Source organism: Rhagoletis pomonella, unplaced genomic scaffold (genome assembly GCF_013731165.1).
Source record: "Rhagoletis pomonella isolate Grant_MI unplaced genomic scaffold, Rhpom_1.0 Rhpom_scaffold_00006, whole genome shotgun sequence".
In the NCBI taxonomy this organism is placed as follows: domain Eukaryota; kingdom Metazoa; phylum Arthropoda; class Insecta; order Diptera; family Tephritidae; genus Rhagoletis; species Rhagoletis pomonella.
Window position 1 is genome coordinate 19,834,607 of NW_023458560.1, and position 18,826 is coordinate 19,853,432.

Sequence of the window (18,826 nt, forward strand, 5' to 3'; positions counted from 1 at the left end):
CACCTTCGTATTAGCGTAAGGTCAATAAGCGTAACTAATGGCCCTAGCTCCAATAATTTTATCAGGATGGGACTTCTATCGATATTTAGCCTAAACAGCAGATCTGCGATGAGCGATGATCATCTAGATGTGATTGAAATGGCGGTAAGCAAAAGGAGTCAAAGTTTTGACAGCAAGGGCTTTTGACTACGTGTTACTCACCGCTTATCTAAGCGATTACAATAATCTTTGTTCGCATATACACCCCTTAGATATTTAAGTATCAGCTCTCTCTTGAGGATGCTGAGATGCCCGAGCCTTGGTTTTTACGCCCTAGAACTAAGAGTATTTCTATCAAGAACCGTTTCAAAATTCAGGGAATCTCGAAATATTTTGGGCCATCTCAATGACTAAGGACCAATTATCAGGATACAAAAGATCTTTTAGCTCTTAGTATTTCGTATGCTACTAAATTAGATGTTAATAGTTACTTTAGATTTAAATCGATTGACATTAACTTTTACTTAGTAAAAGTACAAATTTAGCTACAAAATATAGAGTGAGAAAACTTCTAACATTATTTGGTAAACTTGAAATTCATAGTCTTTTCTTCCGCTATACATATCTACTCAAAAAGTACCTGCTGATTTTTGCTTTTAGAAGAAGGCTTTGAGTGGGTGTCATTTGATCATTGTAATGGCTAGTCCGATAAAACAAATTTGAGTTTTTGGTTAAAAATCATGGATGCTGGTAAAACTTTGCCTAACTGGGCTAATGCAAAAATTTTGCACAAAAAAATGGAAAAATTCAAACAAGAAAATTAAATACTACATTTTCAAGTGTTCTGGGGCTTTAGATCATAAAAATCGCAGAAAATAAAGTATGTGCGGACTCGTGTTCCCGAAAATATTTTGTTTACGAATCGCTAGCTATGGTATTTTAAAATTAAAAAAAAAAAAACAATATACTTTTTATACGGTTTAGGCTAGCCACTAACGTCTGATTTGCGCGCGAACCATGCCACTAACGTGAAAAATGACGACGAACATCGATAAATCAGTTGTGTTTGTTGGATGTTAGAGGCTTGCTCTAGCCATTATTATTCTCAAATTACACTCAGTTAAAGATATTGAAATACAAATTAATTTTATACCAGTCGACTATTTCTCACTGAGTCTTTTAAATGCCATTTTAATAAGTAAACCGTAAAATTTCAATCAAAACAATTCTTTAACAAAATCTAATACTAATCCTAAAATTTAATTTAGATTTTTAAAAATTTTAATTGAATTTCTTCTCTCTCTTTCTGCGCTCTCATTGAAAAACAAAACATTGAAAAATATTTACGTTTACACAAAATTCCGCTACTCTAAAATGCGCACCTGCTGTACGGCTTCCTTGTACTCTGTGTGCGTTGCTGTTGCTATTACTCACTGCACACTGCTGAAAATTTCACCAAACAAATCACCATAAAATAACTAAAATTGAAAACCGCACAACCGTAACACTCTCGCTCCGCTCCGCCAAACATACCCGGGCACTGCAGCAGTCAGCAGACACGCGAACCAAATGATTCGCATCAAGGTTGCAATGGTAATTGCAGAAATGTAAGTTGTAGCCAGCGTAGCCACGACGAGCAGCATCAAGAGCAACAAGAATACAGTTGCGGCAGCGGTGGTGGCACTGGCGATGGCGCTGGTGGTGGTGGTAGTAATCATAGCAATCAGGATAATAACAATTTGTGCAACAGTTGTAGTTTACGCACAGATAACCAACAACAACAAAACAATGCGTCTGACAATCAAACAAGCATCGATAGTCGCACCAAGGGAGTAACACTGGCGCCCCAAACGCACAGTGGGCCCACAGGACCGCCGGACACGATTATGGAAGCAGATCCGGAAACTGAAGCAGCTGCGGAAACGGATAACGTGACGACAGCAACAAGCGATGCGAAAACCGGTGCGCAAGCAGAGCAAGGGCTCACAAATGCCAGCGAGGCAGAGGCGGCGGCGGCGGCGGGGGCATCAAAAGTTAGCTTTGCTGATGGTAAAAGCGAGAAACAATGTAGTGGTGGTGGTCATCGTGGTGGTGATGGTCAGAGTGTCGGCAGCAGTAGTAGTAATAAAGCAACCATGCAGAGGCAAAGGCGCCTGCGCACACCGGTTTGGGCGAGGTCCATGTCGTCGACGACAAATAAAACGTACATAAAAGTTTATACCTACTGTTTTTATAGTTCTAACAAGATTTATTGTTGACACTAATTTGTTGTGTTTTTTTTTTGTTTTCATTGTTTAACTAAATTTAATTATGTACAATAAAATGTATTATAAAACTTTTAAGCGATTTTCGTTAAACTTTAACCCCTTTCAACCCGTTCGGTTCGTTGAGTTATATACTTGTATACATACTTACTATATATCTATACAATGAAACTTTAATAACTTGCACACTACCAAAATATTTAATAAACATTTTAGCCAAACTAAAACAACAAATAAAAACCACATTCTGTATAAACTGCTGTATCGGTCTCTTTTTGGCAAACATTTTGCGTCTTCTCTGTCTTGCTCTAATGTATATGTCTTCTTTTAGCATTCTATTCTTCGTCTATCCATCTGTGAAACTGTCTAATATATTTATAACTTCCAAACCTTGTATAAGTCTTTTTCAGCAAACTCCGATAACTTAACCTAACACTTTATCTAATTTTTATCTGTAAATTTTTGTATTTCGCACAGTTTTTTATGTATGTTTAATCTTTGATTACTATTTTTTGCTAAAAGTTGGTCGCATGATTTTACTAAAAATATAAATATTTAATTCTTTCTTACTTTAAGTTTAAGAAATCCGCATATTGTTATCAAATTTCGAAGTAACGGTTTGTTTTGCACTTAAAAAATGTTTGCTATAAATGCATATGAATATATTTCATGCCAGTATTTTAAGGTTGGTTTAACTGCTTATTAGGTAGTAGTTGAAAAATAATGCAAAAAAAAATATGTATGTACCAGCAATAGGGAGCCATAAGGTAATCCACACAACAATTTTAATTATTATATTATAATATCACTTAACACATTCCCATAATATTAAATGTAATAACCGAATGTCGGCAAATAAATTGCCTGGACCAGAAGCTCGACGAAAGTTTGCAGCACATAATTCTCACATCGCTAAGGCATATTTTCATATCCATTTTAGCATCCAAAATAAATGAAACTATTGTATTTTATATGTATTACTTTAACTTTGTCTGCTATATTTCTGCAGTGGGGAAATGACGCGGTAGATTGTAATTCTATTTTTTCATTTCCGTCTGTATAGGAAACCACTTTTGTTTCGTACTATGAGTGTTGCCAGATTTCAAACCCTTTGGGCGGCTTTCGGGGTTCGAACGAAGTAAACATTTTATAGTTTGTAATATACTCGAAGAAAAAATGCAGTAGCTAGTAAATTTCGCAGTGTTACGTAGTTTTAACTAAATTTGTTTCGAATACATTTTTTAAGGTTAATCTTCAGTATATAGAAAAAGTTTTCGTTACGACTCATGCATATCTGTTTAAATAGCTTGTTCTCGTATCTTAGGACATTCAGGTTTTACAGGAACGATGTTCCTCACGCCAGGTCATACAAGGTTTATTAAAGGCGAAAACAGGGCTCGCATCGTAACATCCATTCACGGATCGAAAACGATACGAAAGAGAATTACGTGATACGTTAGGCAGTATAAGCTGAATGGGACAAAGAGTACGTTCACGTAAGTCATAATCCGAAAAATGTGTTTTTACGTTATCGTAAGTGACGATTCGAGCCCAGATTTTCCGGTATATCCTGTAAAACCTGCAAATCCTGGGGTATGAGAACAGGCTAACAGCTTGGTGTGGTATATTTTCCACGCACGTTAACGTATAATAGGTATGTTTCACTGTATTAATAAGGTTATTCTTTTTCTTCTCATAAGCATATTGCATTACAAAAATCACCAAAATTTGTTTGAACTGCCAAATTTTAATGCAAAATATTATCGAGTTTCAAATCTACAATTTATTCATATTAAAAAAAAATACTTCCTGAATAGTGCATTTTCTCGTTAAGTAACGCCCACATTGTCACTAAAATTTTTATAAATTCGGGGTAATGCCACGTCGGCATTAAAAATTGAAAAAACTACAAACAGCTGCTGATTTGCATTTTTGTAAAGTCAAAATATATTTCGCGCCATGAAAGGCACGGTGCACATTAGAGCGACATCGAAATGCTGAGTAATTGGGAGTTGGTAGGAAGCGATGAAAACTGTGCTCAGTTGCACGATACGCAAGGGATATATAATGCCGCAGTGTCGCTGTTGTGCACAGTTTTCATCGCTTCCTACCAATTCTTAATTACTCAGCATGTCGATATCGCTTTCAAATCATACCGTTATCGTATCGCTCTAATAACATGTTCGGACCGTCACCGAAAACAAGTTTTCGTTGCTAAAACTAGTATTCGGCAAAAACTTGTGTTTTCGTCCATGTAGAATATGTCAAACGAAAAGCAGAACCCGAATCGTCACATACGATATCGTATTACTCGTCACATAAAAACACATTTTTCGGATTATGACATACGTGAACGCACTCTTTATCCCATTAAGCTACTTGAAAACTCACGTTCCACTCATTCCAATCGGTATCTGCACTAGTTTTTAGATATATTTATCGAAGTGGAAGTCATAATTTATCATGTTTAATATGCCAGTTCAGATTTATTGTTAATGCTTTGGTTTTTTTTTTTTTTTGTAACAAAACTGTAAACAAAGGATGTAAGAAATGTCAACGAAAACACTACCAGCCGGGGAAAACAGCCTTCAGCCCACAATCCCGAAACATTTTTTCAAAGTGTTTCGTTGTCGATCCGAACGTAGTATAATGTGCACCATGCTGAAATCTTTTATAGTAGAGGTCTTCACACCGAGCTTGGTACTTGGTGTTCGGTAACTGCTTAGGGCCAGTTTTTCAGGGTCAGTTTGAACTTAAATTAAGTACACTGAGTTTAAATTGAACAACTGGCTGACACTTGATAGGCTGATCTTAGTTTAAACCAGCCAGATGGGTCGTTTAAACTGAGTTTATACCACAGCCGTGCACTGAAAAACTGGCCCTTAATAATCGTTTTACGCAAGGTAGAGTAATGTAAGTTGGAAAAAACTTTGATTTAGAAAAATTATAATTTTTAAATTCGAAGCCTTTAAGTGAAAATCTTCTCTCCAATCAATAAAACACTTAAAAACGTTGTATTATGTTTTGATTAGCATTAGTACTTTCCATATCACATTTGTTACATATTTCGCCCTTGATAATCTCACTAATATATACCGTATTAAATCCGTACAGGAATTGGAAGCACATGATTGATGAGATAACGGTTTGATTTCGACAGCAAATGAAGGGAAGCTATATGAAAGTGAAAAGAAAACTAAATTTTCGAAATTTAATAATACCTAAAAATATGGACCGTTGAGCTGGAGGAAAAAGAAAAAGTGGAAGTGGTGCATCCCTTTTTGCTGAATTTAACGGTAAACATTTTTTGGTGCAAATTGACAGGGGGCTAAACGTAGAATTTTCAACATTTCCAAAAGCTTATTTTTCGAAAGGTGTTAATTTTTTATTTTTAGAATATGGACACCGTTGGAAAGGTGATTGAAGGACCTTTCATTCGATATATATATTTATGTATATAATGTGTACATATTTCGAGAATAAGTAAAAAAAACGATAATTTTTTTTTTATAAAAATGTATTTTTCGTAAAAAAATACTTTACTAACTATAATAAAAGATATGTTTATCAAAAAGAGCACAAAAATTCTCTAATTTGACGTATAATTTTATATAGTTAGGTTTCAGAACAACTACCAACGGTGAAATGAAACAATTGTATTAATGTTATATTCTATTAATTTATCCTCATAATTTTCGTCTACATTTTAAACAATTATATTTGGTAAATTTTATAAACCGTAATGTATGCTGTGGCGATGTAATGAAAATTTGGAATACAAAATCGCGCCATTTTCCTTTTCTTTTATATATATAAGCATAATTTAATATATACCTAATGAAAATTTGGAATGAAAAATCGTGCGATTATTTATTCCACATTTTCACGTGTGGCGCTTTTTTCTTTGATCATATAAAACGATTTTTTAATATACATATATTTAGTCAAATATGATGTGCAGAAGAATTGTTTGTTACAAACCACTTATCAACTTAAAAGTATTTTTGTGCTCTTTCTGATAAACATGTTTGTTAATATAGTTAACTATGTTTTTTTAACGAAAAACATCTATTTTTATAAAAAAATTTCCATTTTTTCATTTTTTTCTCGAAATATGTAAAATTATATACATAGACACATATATATAACAAATGAAAAGTATTTCAATTACCTTTTAAATTCACATTTTTAAAATCAGTTCAATAGTTTTCGAAATATAAGTTTTTAAAAACACTGAAAATTCCACGTTTAGACTCACTTAGCGACGCCCTGGTTAATTTGCACCAAAAAAAAGTATTCCTTTAAAATCAGGAAAAGGGGGCGGGCCACATATACTTTTTTTTAGCTCAACGTCCCCTATTCTCTGGGTGTTCCACGAATTCTCGTTAAAAAACGTTAAACGAATAAAATATTCTCACATAGGAATATTTATATTTGAATAAACGAAATCACATGTAATTATCATAAAAGGGAAAGCGTTTCGCTTGCACACACTGCTTACTAAAGATCGGCCACGTTGTGTGCAACCCTGTAGGCTGAGTGTGCAGTGAACACAGCCAGCCAACGAGCAATTTGCTCAGCTGGCAGTTTGACAGCTAAAAGTTGCCGCCAAAAATACAAACAAACCAGTGGCGGCTAGCAATTAAAAACGCGTGTCGAATTTATACATTTTCAATGGTTGTTCGTTTGTAAAATAGCTTTAAACATTTAATTTTATTTTAATACAATATGTCCAAAGTTAAAAGTGATAAAGCCGTATCATCTGAGAAAAGTGTTCACGGTGAAAATAGCGATGACTCGGGTGGTGTAAGTTTATTTTCCGTTTATACATATTCTTGCGGAAACCTGAATTATAATTTGTGTGTCATTGATTTTTTTCAAAGGATGATACCGCCAGCGTTAGCACGAATAATACTTCACGCAGCAAGTCGCCTACCGCTCGCCGATCTCGTGGCCACAGACGTAGCAACAAAGCAAAAGCGCGGAAACCAGCATACAAATATGAGTAAGCTTGATTGTTTGCTGCTAATATAATTTGTATGAGTTTAATTTGCTTTAGTTATCATGTGAAGGAAAATCATGGTCAGGCCATTTTTGGCATTAGTTTCAATCATTGGCTGGGTAACGATCAGCCGCATATATTCGCCACTGCCGGCAGCAATCGCTGTACCGTTTATGAATGCCCACGTCAAGGAAGTATTAAATTGATTCTCTGCTACGCAGACCCGGATGTAAGTTAATGCATTTCCATGTAAAGAAGATAAAAAGTAATCAATCTTATTGCAGCCAGATGAGGTATTTTACACATGCGCATGGTCGTATGATATTAACACATCTTTGCCATTACTTGCCACTGCCGGCTATCGCGGAGTAATACGCGTTATTGATGTGCAAAACAATGAGACTGTAGGCAATTATATTGGCCATGGACAGGCCATCAACGAACTGAAATATCATCCGCGACAACCGCACTTACTGCTCTCTGGTAGTAAAGATCATGCCATACGTCTTTGGAACACACAGTCACATGTTTGTATTGCAATTTTTGGTGGTGTAGAGGGACATCGCGATGAGGTGCTATCGATTGATTTTGATTTCCGCGGCGAACGTATCATGTCCAGTGGAATGGACCATTCATTAAAACTGTGGTTCATAAACACCAACGATTTTAAGGAGAAAATCGAATTGTCACGTACATTCAATCCACAGAAATCACCGCGACCATTCCCAACAATAATGCAACATTTTCCAGATTTCTCTACGCGCGATATACATCGCAATTATGTAGATTGTGTACAATGGTTTGGCGATTATGTACTCTCTAAGTCATGTGAAAATTCCATTATCTGTTGGAAGCCTGGACAACTGCATCAAAGTTTGTCCTCACTTAAACCAAACGATCCGTCATGCACCATTATAGCAGAATTCGATTACGATGAGTGCGAAATATGGTTTGTACGGTTTGGCTTTAACCCGTGTCACAAAATAATTGCATTGGGCAATCAGCACGGCAAAGTATATGTGTGGGAACTTGATCCCGGCGATCCTGGGCATACATACACAAGTACGCTAAATAATTTAAAGTGTAATTCTGTTGTGCGTCAGGTAGCATTCTCACGCGATTCCAGTGTGCTGGTTTATGTATGTGACGATGGCACAGTTTGGCGTTGGAATCGAACCAATATGGTACAAAAAACGCCGTGAAGATAACTACTAATAATAAACGTCTTTCAAAATTAACCAAATCGTAAATGCCAATTAAAATATACCAAACTGCTGGAAGAGGAAAACCGTGAAAGTCAATTGCGAAAGTGGATTAATATGCATAGTTACTAAGCTAGTTGTTGTTTTTTAACATAAATTTAGTGCAACAAGATTTTTATAGGTTATATATTTTAGTCTGATAATTAGAACAAAAAAATGCTGCGCGACACTTTTTCAATTAAAACTTGTTTGTTTTTATGAACTGTGCATTTCAAGTGGCAATGATTAATCATGATTGGAGTTCTTGAATGCAGAATAACGGCCGTTTTCCTACCATACTTGAAATTTATATATCTTGAACGGTCAATACTTTTTGGTGTTTAACGAACCTCTGAGTTAAATACACCTAATTAAAACCTCATTAACCTAGATAGACACAAACTGTTAAAATTTACATATAAATGTACTTATTGTAGTATATACGTGCATATGTATGTACATACATACTTTATAAAATTAGCATCTTCATTTAAAATTTAATTTCTATATAGTATATTACCGAGATAGATTATTTGTAAACAAAAAAATTTAGTCCCGAATAAATACATTTAAAACTAAGCTTAGTCGAAACCGAATTGAATTCGTAACTAACTACATAATAACAAAACTTAATTGAAATTTTGAAATTTAAAAAGCGGAAATCGCTTACGGCATTCAATAAATTCGTCAGCGCTTTCAAAGTTATCTAAAAGCATAAACAAACGGCAGCGTTTATCCGGATCAACTCAGGATCAACGCTGCCGTCTGTTTAAGCTTTTAGTATCCTTCGGCAAATAAATCTCACCACAAGAAATTACGGCCGTCTACTGAGCAATGACATCAACAAAGCATTAGTTAGTCAAAAACGAATTAGTTAGCCCGTAGTCAATACTCCGAACGTGATCTGTTGCCATAATTAGTTTTACATTACATTCGGCAATTGCATCTGATATCAACGGGCTACATGCTTTTTCCATTTTTTAAATCTCACATCATTTTGCCTTTTTTGCTCACTTCATTTATTACTCATACCAATAGAAGCAACTCAGCTACTTGTGTATTCATCAACTCACCATAGGCCATGATGAGTGGACAACGATGGTAGTTTGAAGTTACGCAACCACTTATTGAAAAACCCCCTGAATATCTGAGCTGCTAACAGAGCGGATGTGTGCTGTAATCAAACCGGAAAGGATGTGGCTGTATTTGCAGAGACCAATTAGGAAACTGATTTTGAAGAGTAGGATGGGAAATCTTTGCGTTCTGCTTTACGGAAGACCATATTAAATATGTACATATGTGTATGTGCGCTTGTCGACCTGCATTTTCAAGGCTAAGTAGACGGCAAAATGAGGTATAGATAAAAGAATGTTTTGAAGGACTGTCAACAAAGTAATCTATTTTGACTGAGCAGCACTTAATACCAGCAAAACATTAGTATACTTTAGTGTTAATGTTGGCCAATGTAGAGACTTTTACATACATTTTTGAAAAAGAATTTTTGATAAAGCAACTTAGGAGAATTTAACAAATTCTTTTTCTAAAGTAAATTGAATATTTTCGATTTGCTGTATAAACTTAGAATTGCCACTGTATAGATAGATAAAATTTGTTTTATGAAGTTTTTTAAATGATAAAATTGTGTGCCATATTCGTAAATTACTCAAATAAAAACAGGTATTTCGTCGTCACTTGCAAAAGTGCGTTTTTAAATATTCTATAGTTTCCTTCTTCTTCACAAATCCTGCTGAAATTCAAGGCCACATTATAAAAAAAATCCACACTTATTGAGCCGTATGAATAAAGGATAAGCAATAAAGTTAAGTTGAGTCTGAAATTTTAATAAAAAGCAATTGCTTATTCATGCGGCCCATTAGCATTTATAGAACAATCTTAAACATTCCTTATACAAATAACTTTTTTGCTTCGCCCATAAAATTTAAAATTTTTCATTTAGCGCGTTTGCATTGATGAAGAGAGTTGAAAATATTGTAGTGATACAAGATTTAGGGCCGGTTGTTTAATGTGTGGTTATCACTACCACTACACTTTCGACGATTTCGACATCATGCATGTAACATGTGATCGATAAAGCAATCGTTGTACTTAACCAAAGCTTCTACCTCCGATTTGTGGTAATCAGACATTGAACAACCGGCCCTTAAGTGCCCTAAGCAACTATACATTCGATTAAGATTTACAGCATCTAAGAGTTTTTAATTACTTAGGCAAATAAGAAGTAACTATCTCTTAATAAATACAAACATACATACATATGTACTTCGTTATGGCATCTTTTCAGCTGAATCAAAAGCAAAAACTTTATGCGATCTTTATTCTCTGTTGCATTCATGTGACTTCCACTTTTTTGTGTATTAAGTCTTTATGAAGCTACCATGCAGGAAACTCCGCTGTTTGCTGGCACAATCGACGAATTGGCATAACAAATGCTTATGGAAAAAAAATACAGTCTTCTATTATCAATCGACGTATTAGCGTTGCAAATGCTTAGGAAAAAAAATCACAAAGTTATTGTTTGCTTTTAAAAGCACTTCCAACATCATTTTTGCAACAGAATAACCATGCAATATATTTTTGAAAGAGGGCATTATTCTAGACATTTTTGTTGTCTAAGTTTTGCTTTATTGGTACTTAAAGGTTAAGTGGTAAAAAGAGTTACAGCTTTGATGTTTGAGGAAAAGTTGTTTATTAAAAAAAAAAAGTAAACGTGTGGGTGGGTTATGTGTCTAACTGCAACCAGGGATAACCCACCATATTTCACCATCTTTTTAAAGATGTTCGCACTTTTTCCCAAAGTGTGCCAATATTAGTAAAATATTTACAATAGCTGTATGATGTATTCGGGAAATATATTCTTGTAAAAATATAGGGATAGTAGTATTCAACCAGGTAAAGAAAAAGAAAAACATAACAAATTTCTCCCATACTGTTTATTTTATTTACTGTCCGAACGTTTTTTTTTTTATCGGAACTAAATAAACTTTTGCTGGCTAACCAGAATTGTGAGGCTGGGGTATGTATGTAGCAAGAGCTGTAAAAAGTTAAAACATTTTAAATACTCTAAACTGCCCACAACATCATTCGACTTTTGACTACGGGAGTGCGTGGACGTGTTCTGGCTTGGTTTCTTTTTGGCAAATTACCTTGAGTAAAATACCTTTTGATTTTGTCAGCATTAGTGTGCTGTAATTTTTGCGTTGATATACGAATCGTTAAAAGGTGCCAGCTTATACACATCTAAGTGTATAGTGGCACGCCGTTTTGCTACAGCTTTGTTTTTCCATCGGCAGGCATAAGTGGAGGAAATTGTGCACAGCTTTAAATACGCCGCTTTTGATTAATAAGCCGGATTTCCGTGACTATTCTGTTTTTATTGAAGTGAAATTATTTCATTAAATTGGCGAAAAATAATAGCTGTAAGACTGCCGGTGACGGCAGGGAAAAAAACGAAAGCCGCCATGGCGTCGTCGACAGAGCTGTCGAGGGCGTCATCGGCTGAGGACTTAGAATCCCTTTCTGGGTACACCCTGGCTAGAGGTAAACGCTTTAAAAGAGAAAAAGAGGCTAAAATTGCTAATTGTTTGAAATACATGGCCAAAAATAAGCAAAAGTGTATTGCCGGTGTATCAAGTGAGGTTAGGGAACATGATATGAGACTATCAGAAAACGACATGACTGTAGATGACGAAGGGGAAATTGATAACGGCTCTTGTACTGTTACTGAGTCTAGAAACAGTAAAAATGCTACCTCTGGTGATACAGATGCAAACGGCGTCAGTGCGAATATGATGAACAAAGAGGACAAAACTAAAAGTACAGTGGCGCGCACAATAACGTACCCAGCGGATTTTTCAGGAGTATATTTTGTATTAGTAGATTCAGCACAGTGTGCAGAAATGAAAAATGAACGCATAACTAATGGTTTAATTCTTTTTAATCAGATCAAGTGCTTTAGAGTGAAGGATATAGATTTAATATTTGCTCTGGGAAGGTCGTTGTACAAGGTCACTTTTAAAAATGCGGCTTCTGCCAACAACTTTCTTCTGAATGAAAAAGTGCGAGATAAGGGCCTAAGAGCCTTTATCCCTCGCACTGCTCTTGAATCCTATGGGGTAGTGAGGGGAGTACCTACTAACTACACTGAAGTGGAGATTAAGGCGAATGCTATTTCTAGCATACCGATTGTTTCAGTAATGCGATTTACTAGGAAAGATAGGGAAAATGATAAGTATATCCCAACGATTACAATAAAAATAGGCTTCTCAGGTAAAGAGATCCCTAAATCAATAATCTTTGAATACACCAAATTACAAGTTGACTTTTATGTCCCACCCCAACGGCAATGTGTTAATTGCGGAAGGTTAGGGCACACGGAATACTCATGCAAAGCCAAGAAACGCTGTATTCAGTGTGGTAAATCTGAGTGTGGAGGGTATCCCTGTGATAAAATATGTATTCTCTGCGGAAGTGCGGAACATACATCGTCCGAAAAAGCCAGGTGCAAGTACTGGGAAAGGGAACAGGAGATCAATTACATTAGGGCAGTCAAGAAACTGTCGAGGAGAGAGGCCTTAAAGACGTATTACCCTGATAGGAGTAACCAGTTTGAACTTTTACCTGTAGAAGAAGCTGAATTCCCACCAATTAATGATAATAATAAGGAAGTTAGGAATAGAAGTGTAGAAGTTAACAGAAGACTGACTAGAGTTAGGTATAGCTCTGTACTTAAAAAGACACACCCTGATGGAAACAGGGAGCAACAAATGCGTGATATGAACACTGTTAAGAGGAAAAAAGCGGAACATGGCTCTGTGCTAGATACCCCTGAGTATCTTAGGGGAAAAGTTACCGAGCTTGAGAAATTAATCGCAGAACTTTTTAAGATTCTGCAGAGTGCGTGCATTAGTGATCAACTAAGTGGGGTCCTAGAAAATATAACGAATTTAAAACAAAAATTTGAGCAAGCTTCCATAAGGGAAGATTTATATTTGATAAGCCAACCGTCGGGAAGTAAACCAGTAAATTCAAAATGAAAATATTACAGTATAACTGTAAATCCTTGAAGGCAAATATTAATTATATTGAGTTTTATATGATACATAATAAGTTTGATATAGGCTGTTTTAGTGAAATGTTCACTTCTAGTGAAGTGCAACATAGGAATATAATTAATTATAATATAGTGGAAAAAAATCGTGATGACGACTATGGCGGGGTAGCCATAGCCTTAAGAAAATACATACAATTCTATAAAATCTCCTTTCTGACTGAGTATGACGTGATAATCATATGTACCAAAGACTTAAGGCCAAACATAGTTATTTGTGCAACATATTTTCCCCCAAATATACCAATTGAACCTTTTAAAAATGAGATGACAAGAATTCTGAACTTTTTAGACAATTTTCAGAATGTCTTGCTACTAGGAGATTTTAATGCTAGAACAAGTGCCTGGGGAGATCATGTACAGTCGTGCCGGGGTAACAACCTGCATAAGCTGATACAAGAGTACAATTTTAGGATACTCAATAATGGTTCTTGTACTTTCAAAAGAGATACACAGGCCAATGGTTCGGTCCTTGACCTGACATTCTCAAATAGTAATATCAACTACTCTTGGAAGACTGACCCAACTAGGATTGGTGGTAGTCATCACTACCCAATAATCATTGAAACGAGTCAAAATGATACTATTCAGAAGAAATTTCTCTCTCAAAAAAAGCTGATAGAAGGACTACAACAAATTACCATTGAACCATCTGTAAATGACATTCATGACAAGATAGATGAAGAAATTAGGGCAGCGAGCTACACACCTAGCAAAAACAGACAGCCAAAGACTTGGTGGTGCGAAGAACTAACTAAAAGCTATCGGTTCCTTAGGATTGCGTATGCTAAGTGTAAGACACACCCATCACCTGAAAACTTCCAAAACCTGCTTGATGTTAAGACGGAGTGGAAGAATATGGTAAAAGGGCAAAAAAAGCAAAATTTCAGCAAGCGTATAGAGCAACTCAATGAGGAACCATCCACTAGGGAGGCGTGGAGGTTTGTGAGGGCCATGCGTGGTGACTACAAACAATCCAGCTTGACTATGTGGTCGAATGACAATGACAGAGCCTATTTAGAGATCCTTAAAAACCAAGTACCCTCGCATGGGGAAATAGTGCCCATCAACAAAGAAATTGTCCAAGACAGTGACTTAGAAATCTCTTTTGAATAACTCTATAGTAGCATACATAGCAAAAGCAATCACTCAGCAGGAGGGGTAGATGGAATTATTTATAAGATGCTTAAAGCGCTGAATGATTTCTCTTTGAATAATGTTCGAGCCGTACTCAATAACTTGTTTCTGTCAAATCAGATCCCAGACAGGTGGAGAACTATTAGAATAGTTCCGATACCTAAAAGGGACTGCAACCTCAATGATTTAAACAACTTCAGGCCAATAGCCCTGATCTCTGTGTTATTGAAATGTATCAACTTATGCCTTAAGAAAAAATTAACTGATTTTCTTGAAAACAATCAAATACTACCCCGGCACTCATTTGCTTATAGGGAAAAGCGTTCTGCTACGGTCTGCATTAATTACTTACTTCATCAAACTGCTGTTCTTAAAAGCAGAGGATACAAGGTTATACTTTGCTCCACGGACATCAGCAATGCGTACAATTGTGTAAATCTGAACACACTTGTCACTTTGCTGGAGGATATAGGTGTTGAAGACACGTATAAAGAGTGGATAGCGAACTTTCTAGGTCTAAGAAAGCTCCGCTTAGGGAGAGAAGAAATAGAAGTTAGGAATGGCATTCCACAAGGAAGCTGCATATCACCATGTCTTTTTAATATTTATACAAAAAATTTGCATTCCATTGAGGACTCCAGTACCCAATTATATCAATTTGCGGACGATTTTATAATACTCTCGTATGACAAGAGCTTTGATGACGCCAAAACTAACCTTCAAAACAAAATCAACCACTTTGCAGAGCTATGCGGTGAACTTAACCTGTCTTTTAATGTTAGAAAAACCAAGGCCCTGTATCTAAACGGAATGAATCGCAACACTGTAGACATTCACTTTCAAAACCAGAGGATTGAGGAGGTAAAAGCACTCAAATTCCTGGGTAGGGTCATAAGCGCCTCACTCTCAGTTAATGAAGATTATACACAGACTATCCAAAATTCCAAGAAAAATTCTAATTTGTTCAAATGTCTGACGTCTATCAAAGCAGGCTTACATCCGCAAGTCGCACTTAACTATTATAAGGCAGTAGTCAGGTCAAAGATAGGATATTGTAGAACCTCAATGGCGGATTGTGCGAAAACAATCAACAAGAAAGTACAAACCTTCCAAAACAGCTTTCTTAGTTACCCCTGCCACTCCAGTACCAGTGATTTATGTCCTAGCAAAAGAACTCCCACCGACCTACAGAGCCAAGTGGATAACAGCCAAGGAACTGATTAACACTATTTCCACTGATGAAACTTTTATAGACCTTTTGTGCAATTTTCCTAATGTGAGATCTAGTTACAGCAGAACCTTTGACGAATTTAGACACATCTTTGACTCCCTAGAAGTGGTTGATCTCCTGGTCCCAAACTCAAATCTGGTGATTATGACGAAATCCTTAGAAGGAAAGAAAGCCGATACACCGGCTGAGGTCATCCGAGGGACATATGTACAACTGCTACATGAACATGTAAACAGGAACTTCAAAATATTTTTCACTGACGCATCCGTAGGTACGAATGCCACTGGGTGTGGGATATTTAACTACTCTTGTAACACAGATCACACCTTTAGAATTAATTTTAGAACATCCTCTAGTTTTGCCGAATTATGTGCTATAAAAAAAGCACTCCAGCTTGCTGCTGATGGTATGAATAATAGAATTGTCATCTTTACAAACAGCCTTATTGCATGTCAACTTCTAGCCAAAAAAAGAACAGCTAACTACTGTGTGAGGGACATACATAAAGTTATTCAGGAAGGTAGATTTGATGAGGTTAATATTATCTGGACTCCCAGTCTCAAAGGGATTCCAGGGAATGAGAGAGCGGACAGGTTGGCGAAAGAAGCTGTTAGATGTGAGATTCTATTAGAGGTTAAACTCACTGTGGAAGAGGCGTTAAGAAGTATACGTAACAAAATTGAAGATGACTGGCAGCAAGAATTTAGTGAGTTCACGAGACTCAAACCGGGTACTTATTCACATTTAAATTTGATAGGGTTGAAAAAACCATGGTTTAATAAATGTAGACTGACTCCACGACAAATCAAGACGCTTAACAGAATCCTCGCTGGATACACTTATGATACTGCTTATTTAAACAAGATTAAGGCCATCAATAACGATCTTTGTAGATGTGGTCAAATTGATGACTATCTTCATCAAACCTTTGACTGCAGTCTGCTCAATGAAGCCAGGGAGGAATTCGAGGTCCTCCAGAATTGTACTAACTTCACAGAAATATTTCACAATTTTGATAAACACAGAATCGCTCAACTAGCGGAATTTTTGCAAAAAATCGAAGCTAAATTCTAACTATAGTTATATTGGTTTATTGGCGGTATTCATGCCGTCCACCACTCTCATTCTATTAGACATCGCGTTGTTTTTTTGTTTTTTTTAAATCCAATTGCAACCCTACTCGCATATGGACGATAAACATATACGGTCATCAATAAAGTTACACTCAACTTGTCGATATTAAAAAGATACTAGCTGCAGGATCGTGTAGCACCAGGAGGAATAAATGCAGACAAGGAGGGACAACCTGGCGTTAGGGGAATTGAAGTTCCTGCCAACCAACCCAAAACCCAAAAAAAAAAAAAACTGCCCACAATATGTAGCTGTGGTTGTAGTGTATTATGGTTGATGTAGCTGATGTATGTAGCTAGCGAAATAGCTTGTGGCTGTGGTACTACATTCTGGTTAGCCAGTAACTCGTGCACTCGGGATACATGCCGCTCTTTGTACTGTTTTCTTCCCCTTTTAATCAGTTTTTAATCCACTTCATTTACGAATAAATCGATGCCGATTGTTGCGTATTAAATAGCTCTGGTATTAACCTTGTAACAGCGAGGCAGAAGAAAAAAAGGGGTTCCGCCGTCTCGTGGATTAGAAGGTCAGAAAGGCAAATGGGGTTGTCATGTATGCCTATCATAGTCAGGTGTTAATGCCACGAGAGGTATGCAGTCCAATCTGCTCAATGAAAGCAAATACCTCGCAAGCAGGTGTGAGCCGAGTGGCCAATAAGCTGGTAGTCTGTTGTGATTACAGCTTTTCGACGCTGAGCATTCCTTGCATTGTTGGACGCACATTTTTTGCAGCGCAGAGCCAGGTGCGTATTTTGGCTGCAACAAGATATTGGTCACAGTCGATGTTTGGCCTTCGGAGTGTACGCAATGTCTAAATCACTGGAAACGTGCCTTTCGTCTATCGAAACATGATCGATCTCGTTTATCGAACTGGAGAGAGCCATGTAGCTTGATGGATCTTTAATTGCCTGATCCTGGTACTGGATACTTCCATTTTTCGGGCCCGGCGAAGCCTCAGTTCGTTGTCGGACGTTTCGTCATGAAGGCTGAGCTTCGGACAGTCGGGCCAAAGATCCCATCCTCTCCCACCCATCCAATACCGAATTTGCGCTCCTTTAGGTAGCAAATGTAGTAGACGTCACAAGGCCCCAGCATTTTTTCTATTGCCCCGTTCATTGCATTTCTTTTAAGGTGTTGATGTCAGCCTTAGTCTACCCGAGGACATCAACCAGCTAGGCAGAGGCACCTTTCCCATTAAAGGTCCGGATATTCCAGGTTCCATACCCTCAAATTATAGTCCTTTATCCGTTTTCCGTCGCCGTCATCACAAGGCTTGGTTTTCGTTTTCATTGGGAAGGATTTTTGCATCGCCAAACCCAGCGCATGCAGAGTTTTTCGCCTTCTCACTTTAGTTCGCACCCAAGCGAGTGTTTGGTCGCTACTCAGAGGATATGTGGATATAAATAGCCGGGCGTCATGAACTGCAATCGAAACGTACGCAAAAGATTCACTTCTTTCCACTCCCTAGTGAATGGCAGTCAAAAGCTTTCCCCACTTGCGTGGACTTCTGCGCACGGAGCTATCCCACAGCAAAGAAGGGTTATGGTCCCATTGGCCATATAGCTGCTGTTTCTAGGCTGCTTATCTATCAGCCTCCTCATTGCCACGTATGCATGTATGGCCTGGGATCAACAGTATTGTGTTGTTCTCTTCCCACTACCATATGTCATTTGAATTAACATTAAGATTTGGCGGTTTAAATGTCTCTGAAGAC

At 36.9% G+C, this 18,826-nt stretch overlaps 2 protein-coding genes across 3 annotated transcripts in view; both read left to right on the top strand.

Moving 5' to 3' along the window:
- Positions 1–18,826, top strand: part of LOC118740478 (calcium/calmodulin-dependent 3',5'-cyclic nucleotide phosphodiesterase 1) — a 737,853-nt gene that overhangs the window by 524,423 nt on the left and 194,604 nt on the right. The window lies entirely within an intron of this gene.
- Positions 6,860–9,038, top strand: LOC118740481 (polycomb protein esc). Its single transcript, XM_036472039.1, has 4 exons — positions 6,860–7,049; positions 7,127–7,248; positions 7,303–7,474; positions 7,530–9,038. The coding sequence occupies exons 1-4, from the start codon at positions 6,972–6,974 to the stop codon at positions 8,445–8,447; spliced, it is 1,290 nt and encodes a 429-aa protein (XP_036327932.1). The 5' UTR covers positions 6,860–6,971; the 3' UTR covers positions 8,448–9,038.

Excerpts from the sequence above, each read along its gene's own strand:
- LOC118740481 (XM_036472039.1), top strand. The coding sequence starts at position 6,972 with ATGTCCAAAGTTAAAAGTGATAAAGCCGTATCATCTGAGAAAAGTGTT. Across the intron at positions 7,249-7,302 it reads AAACCAGCATACAAATATGA|TTATCATGTGAAGGAAAATC; the intron begins GTAAGCTTGATT and ends AATTTGCTTTAG. Across the intron at positions 7,475-7,529 it reads TCTGCTACGCAGACCCGGAT|CCAGATGAGGTATTTTACAC; the intron begins GTAAGTTAATGC and ends ATCTTATTGCAG.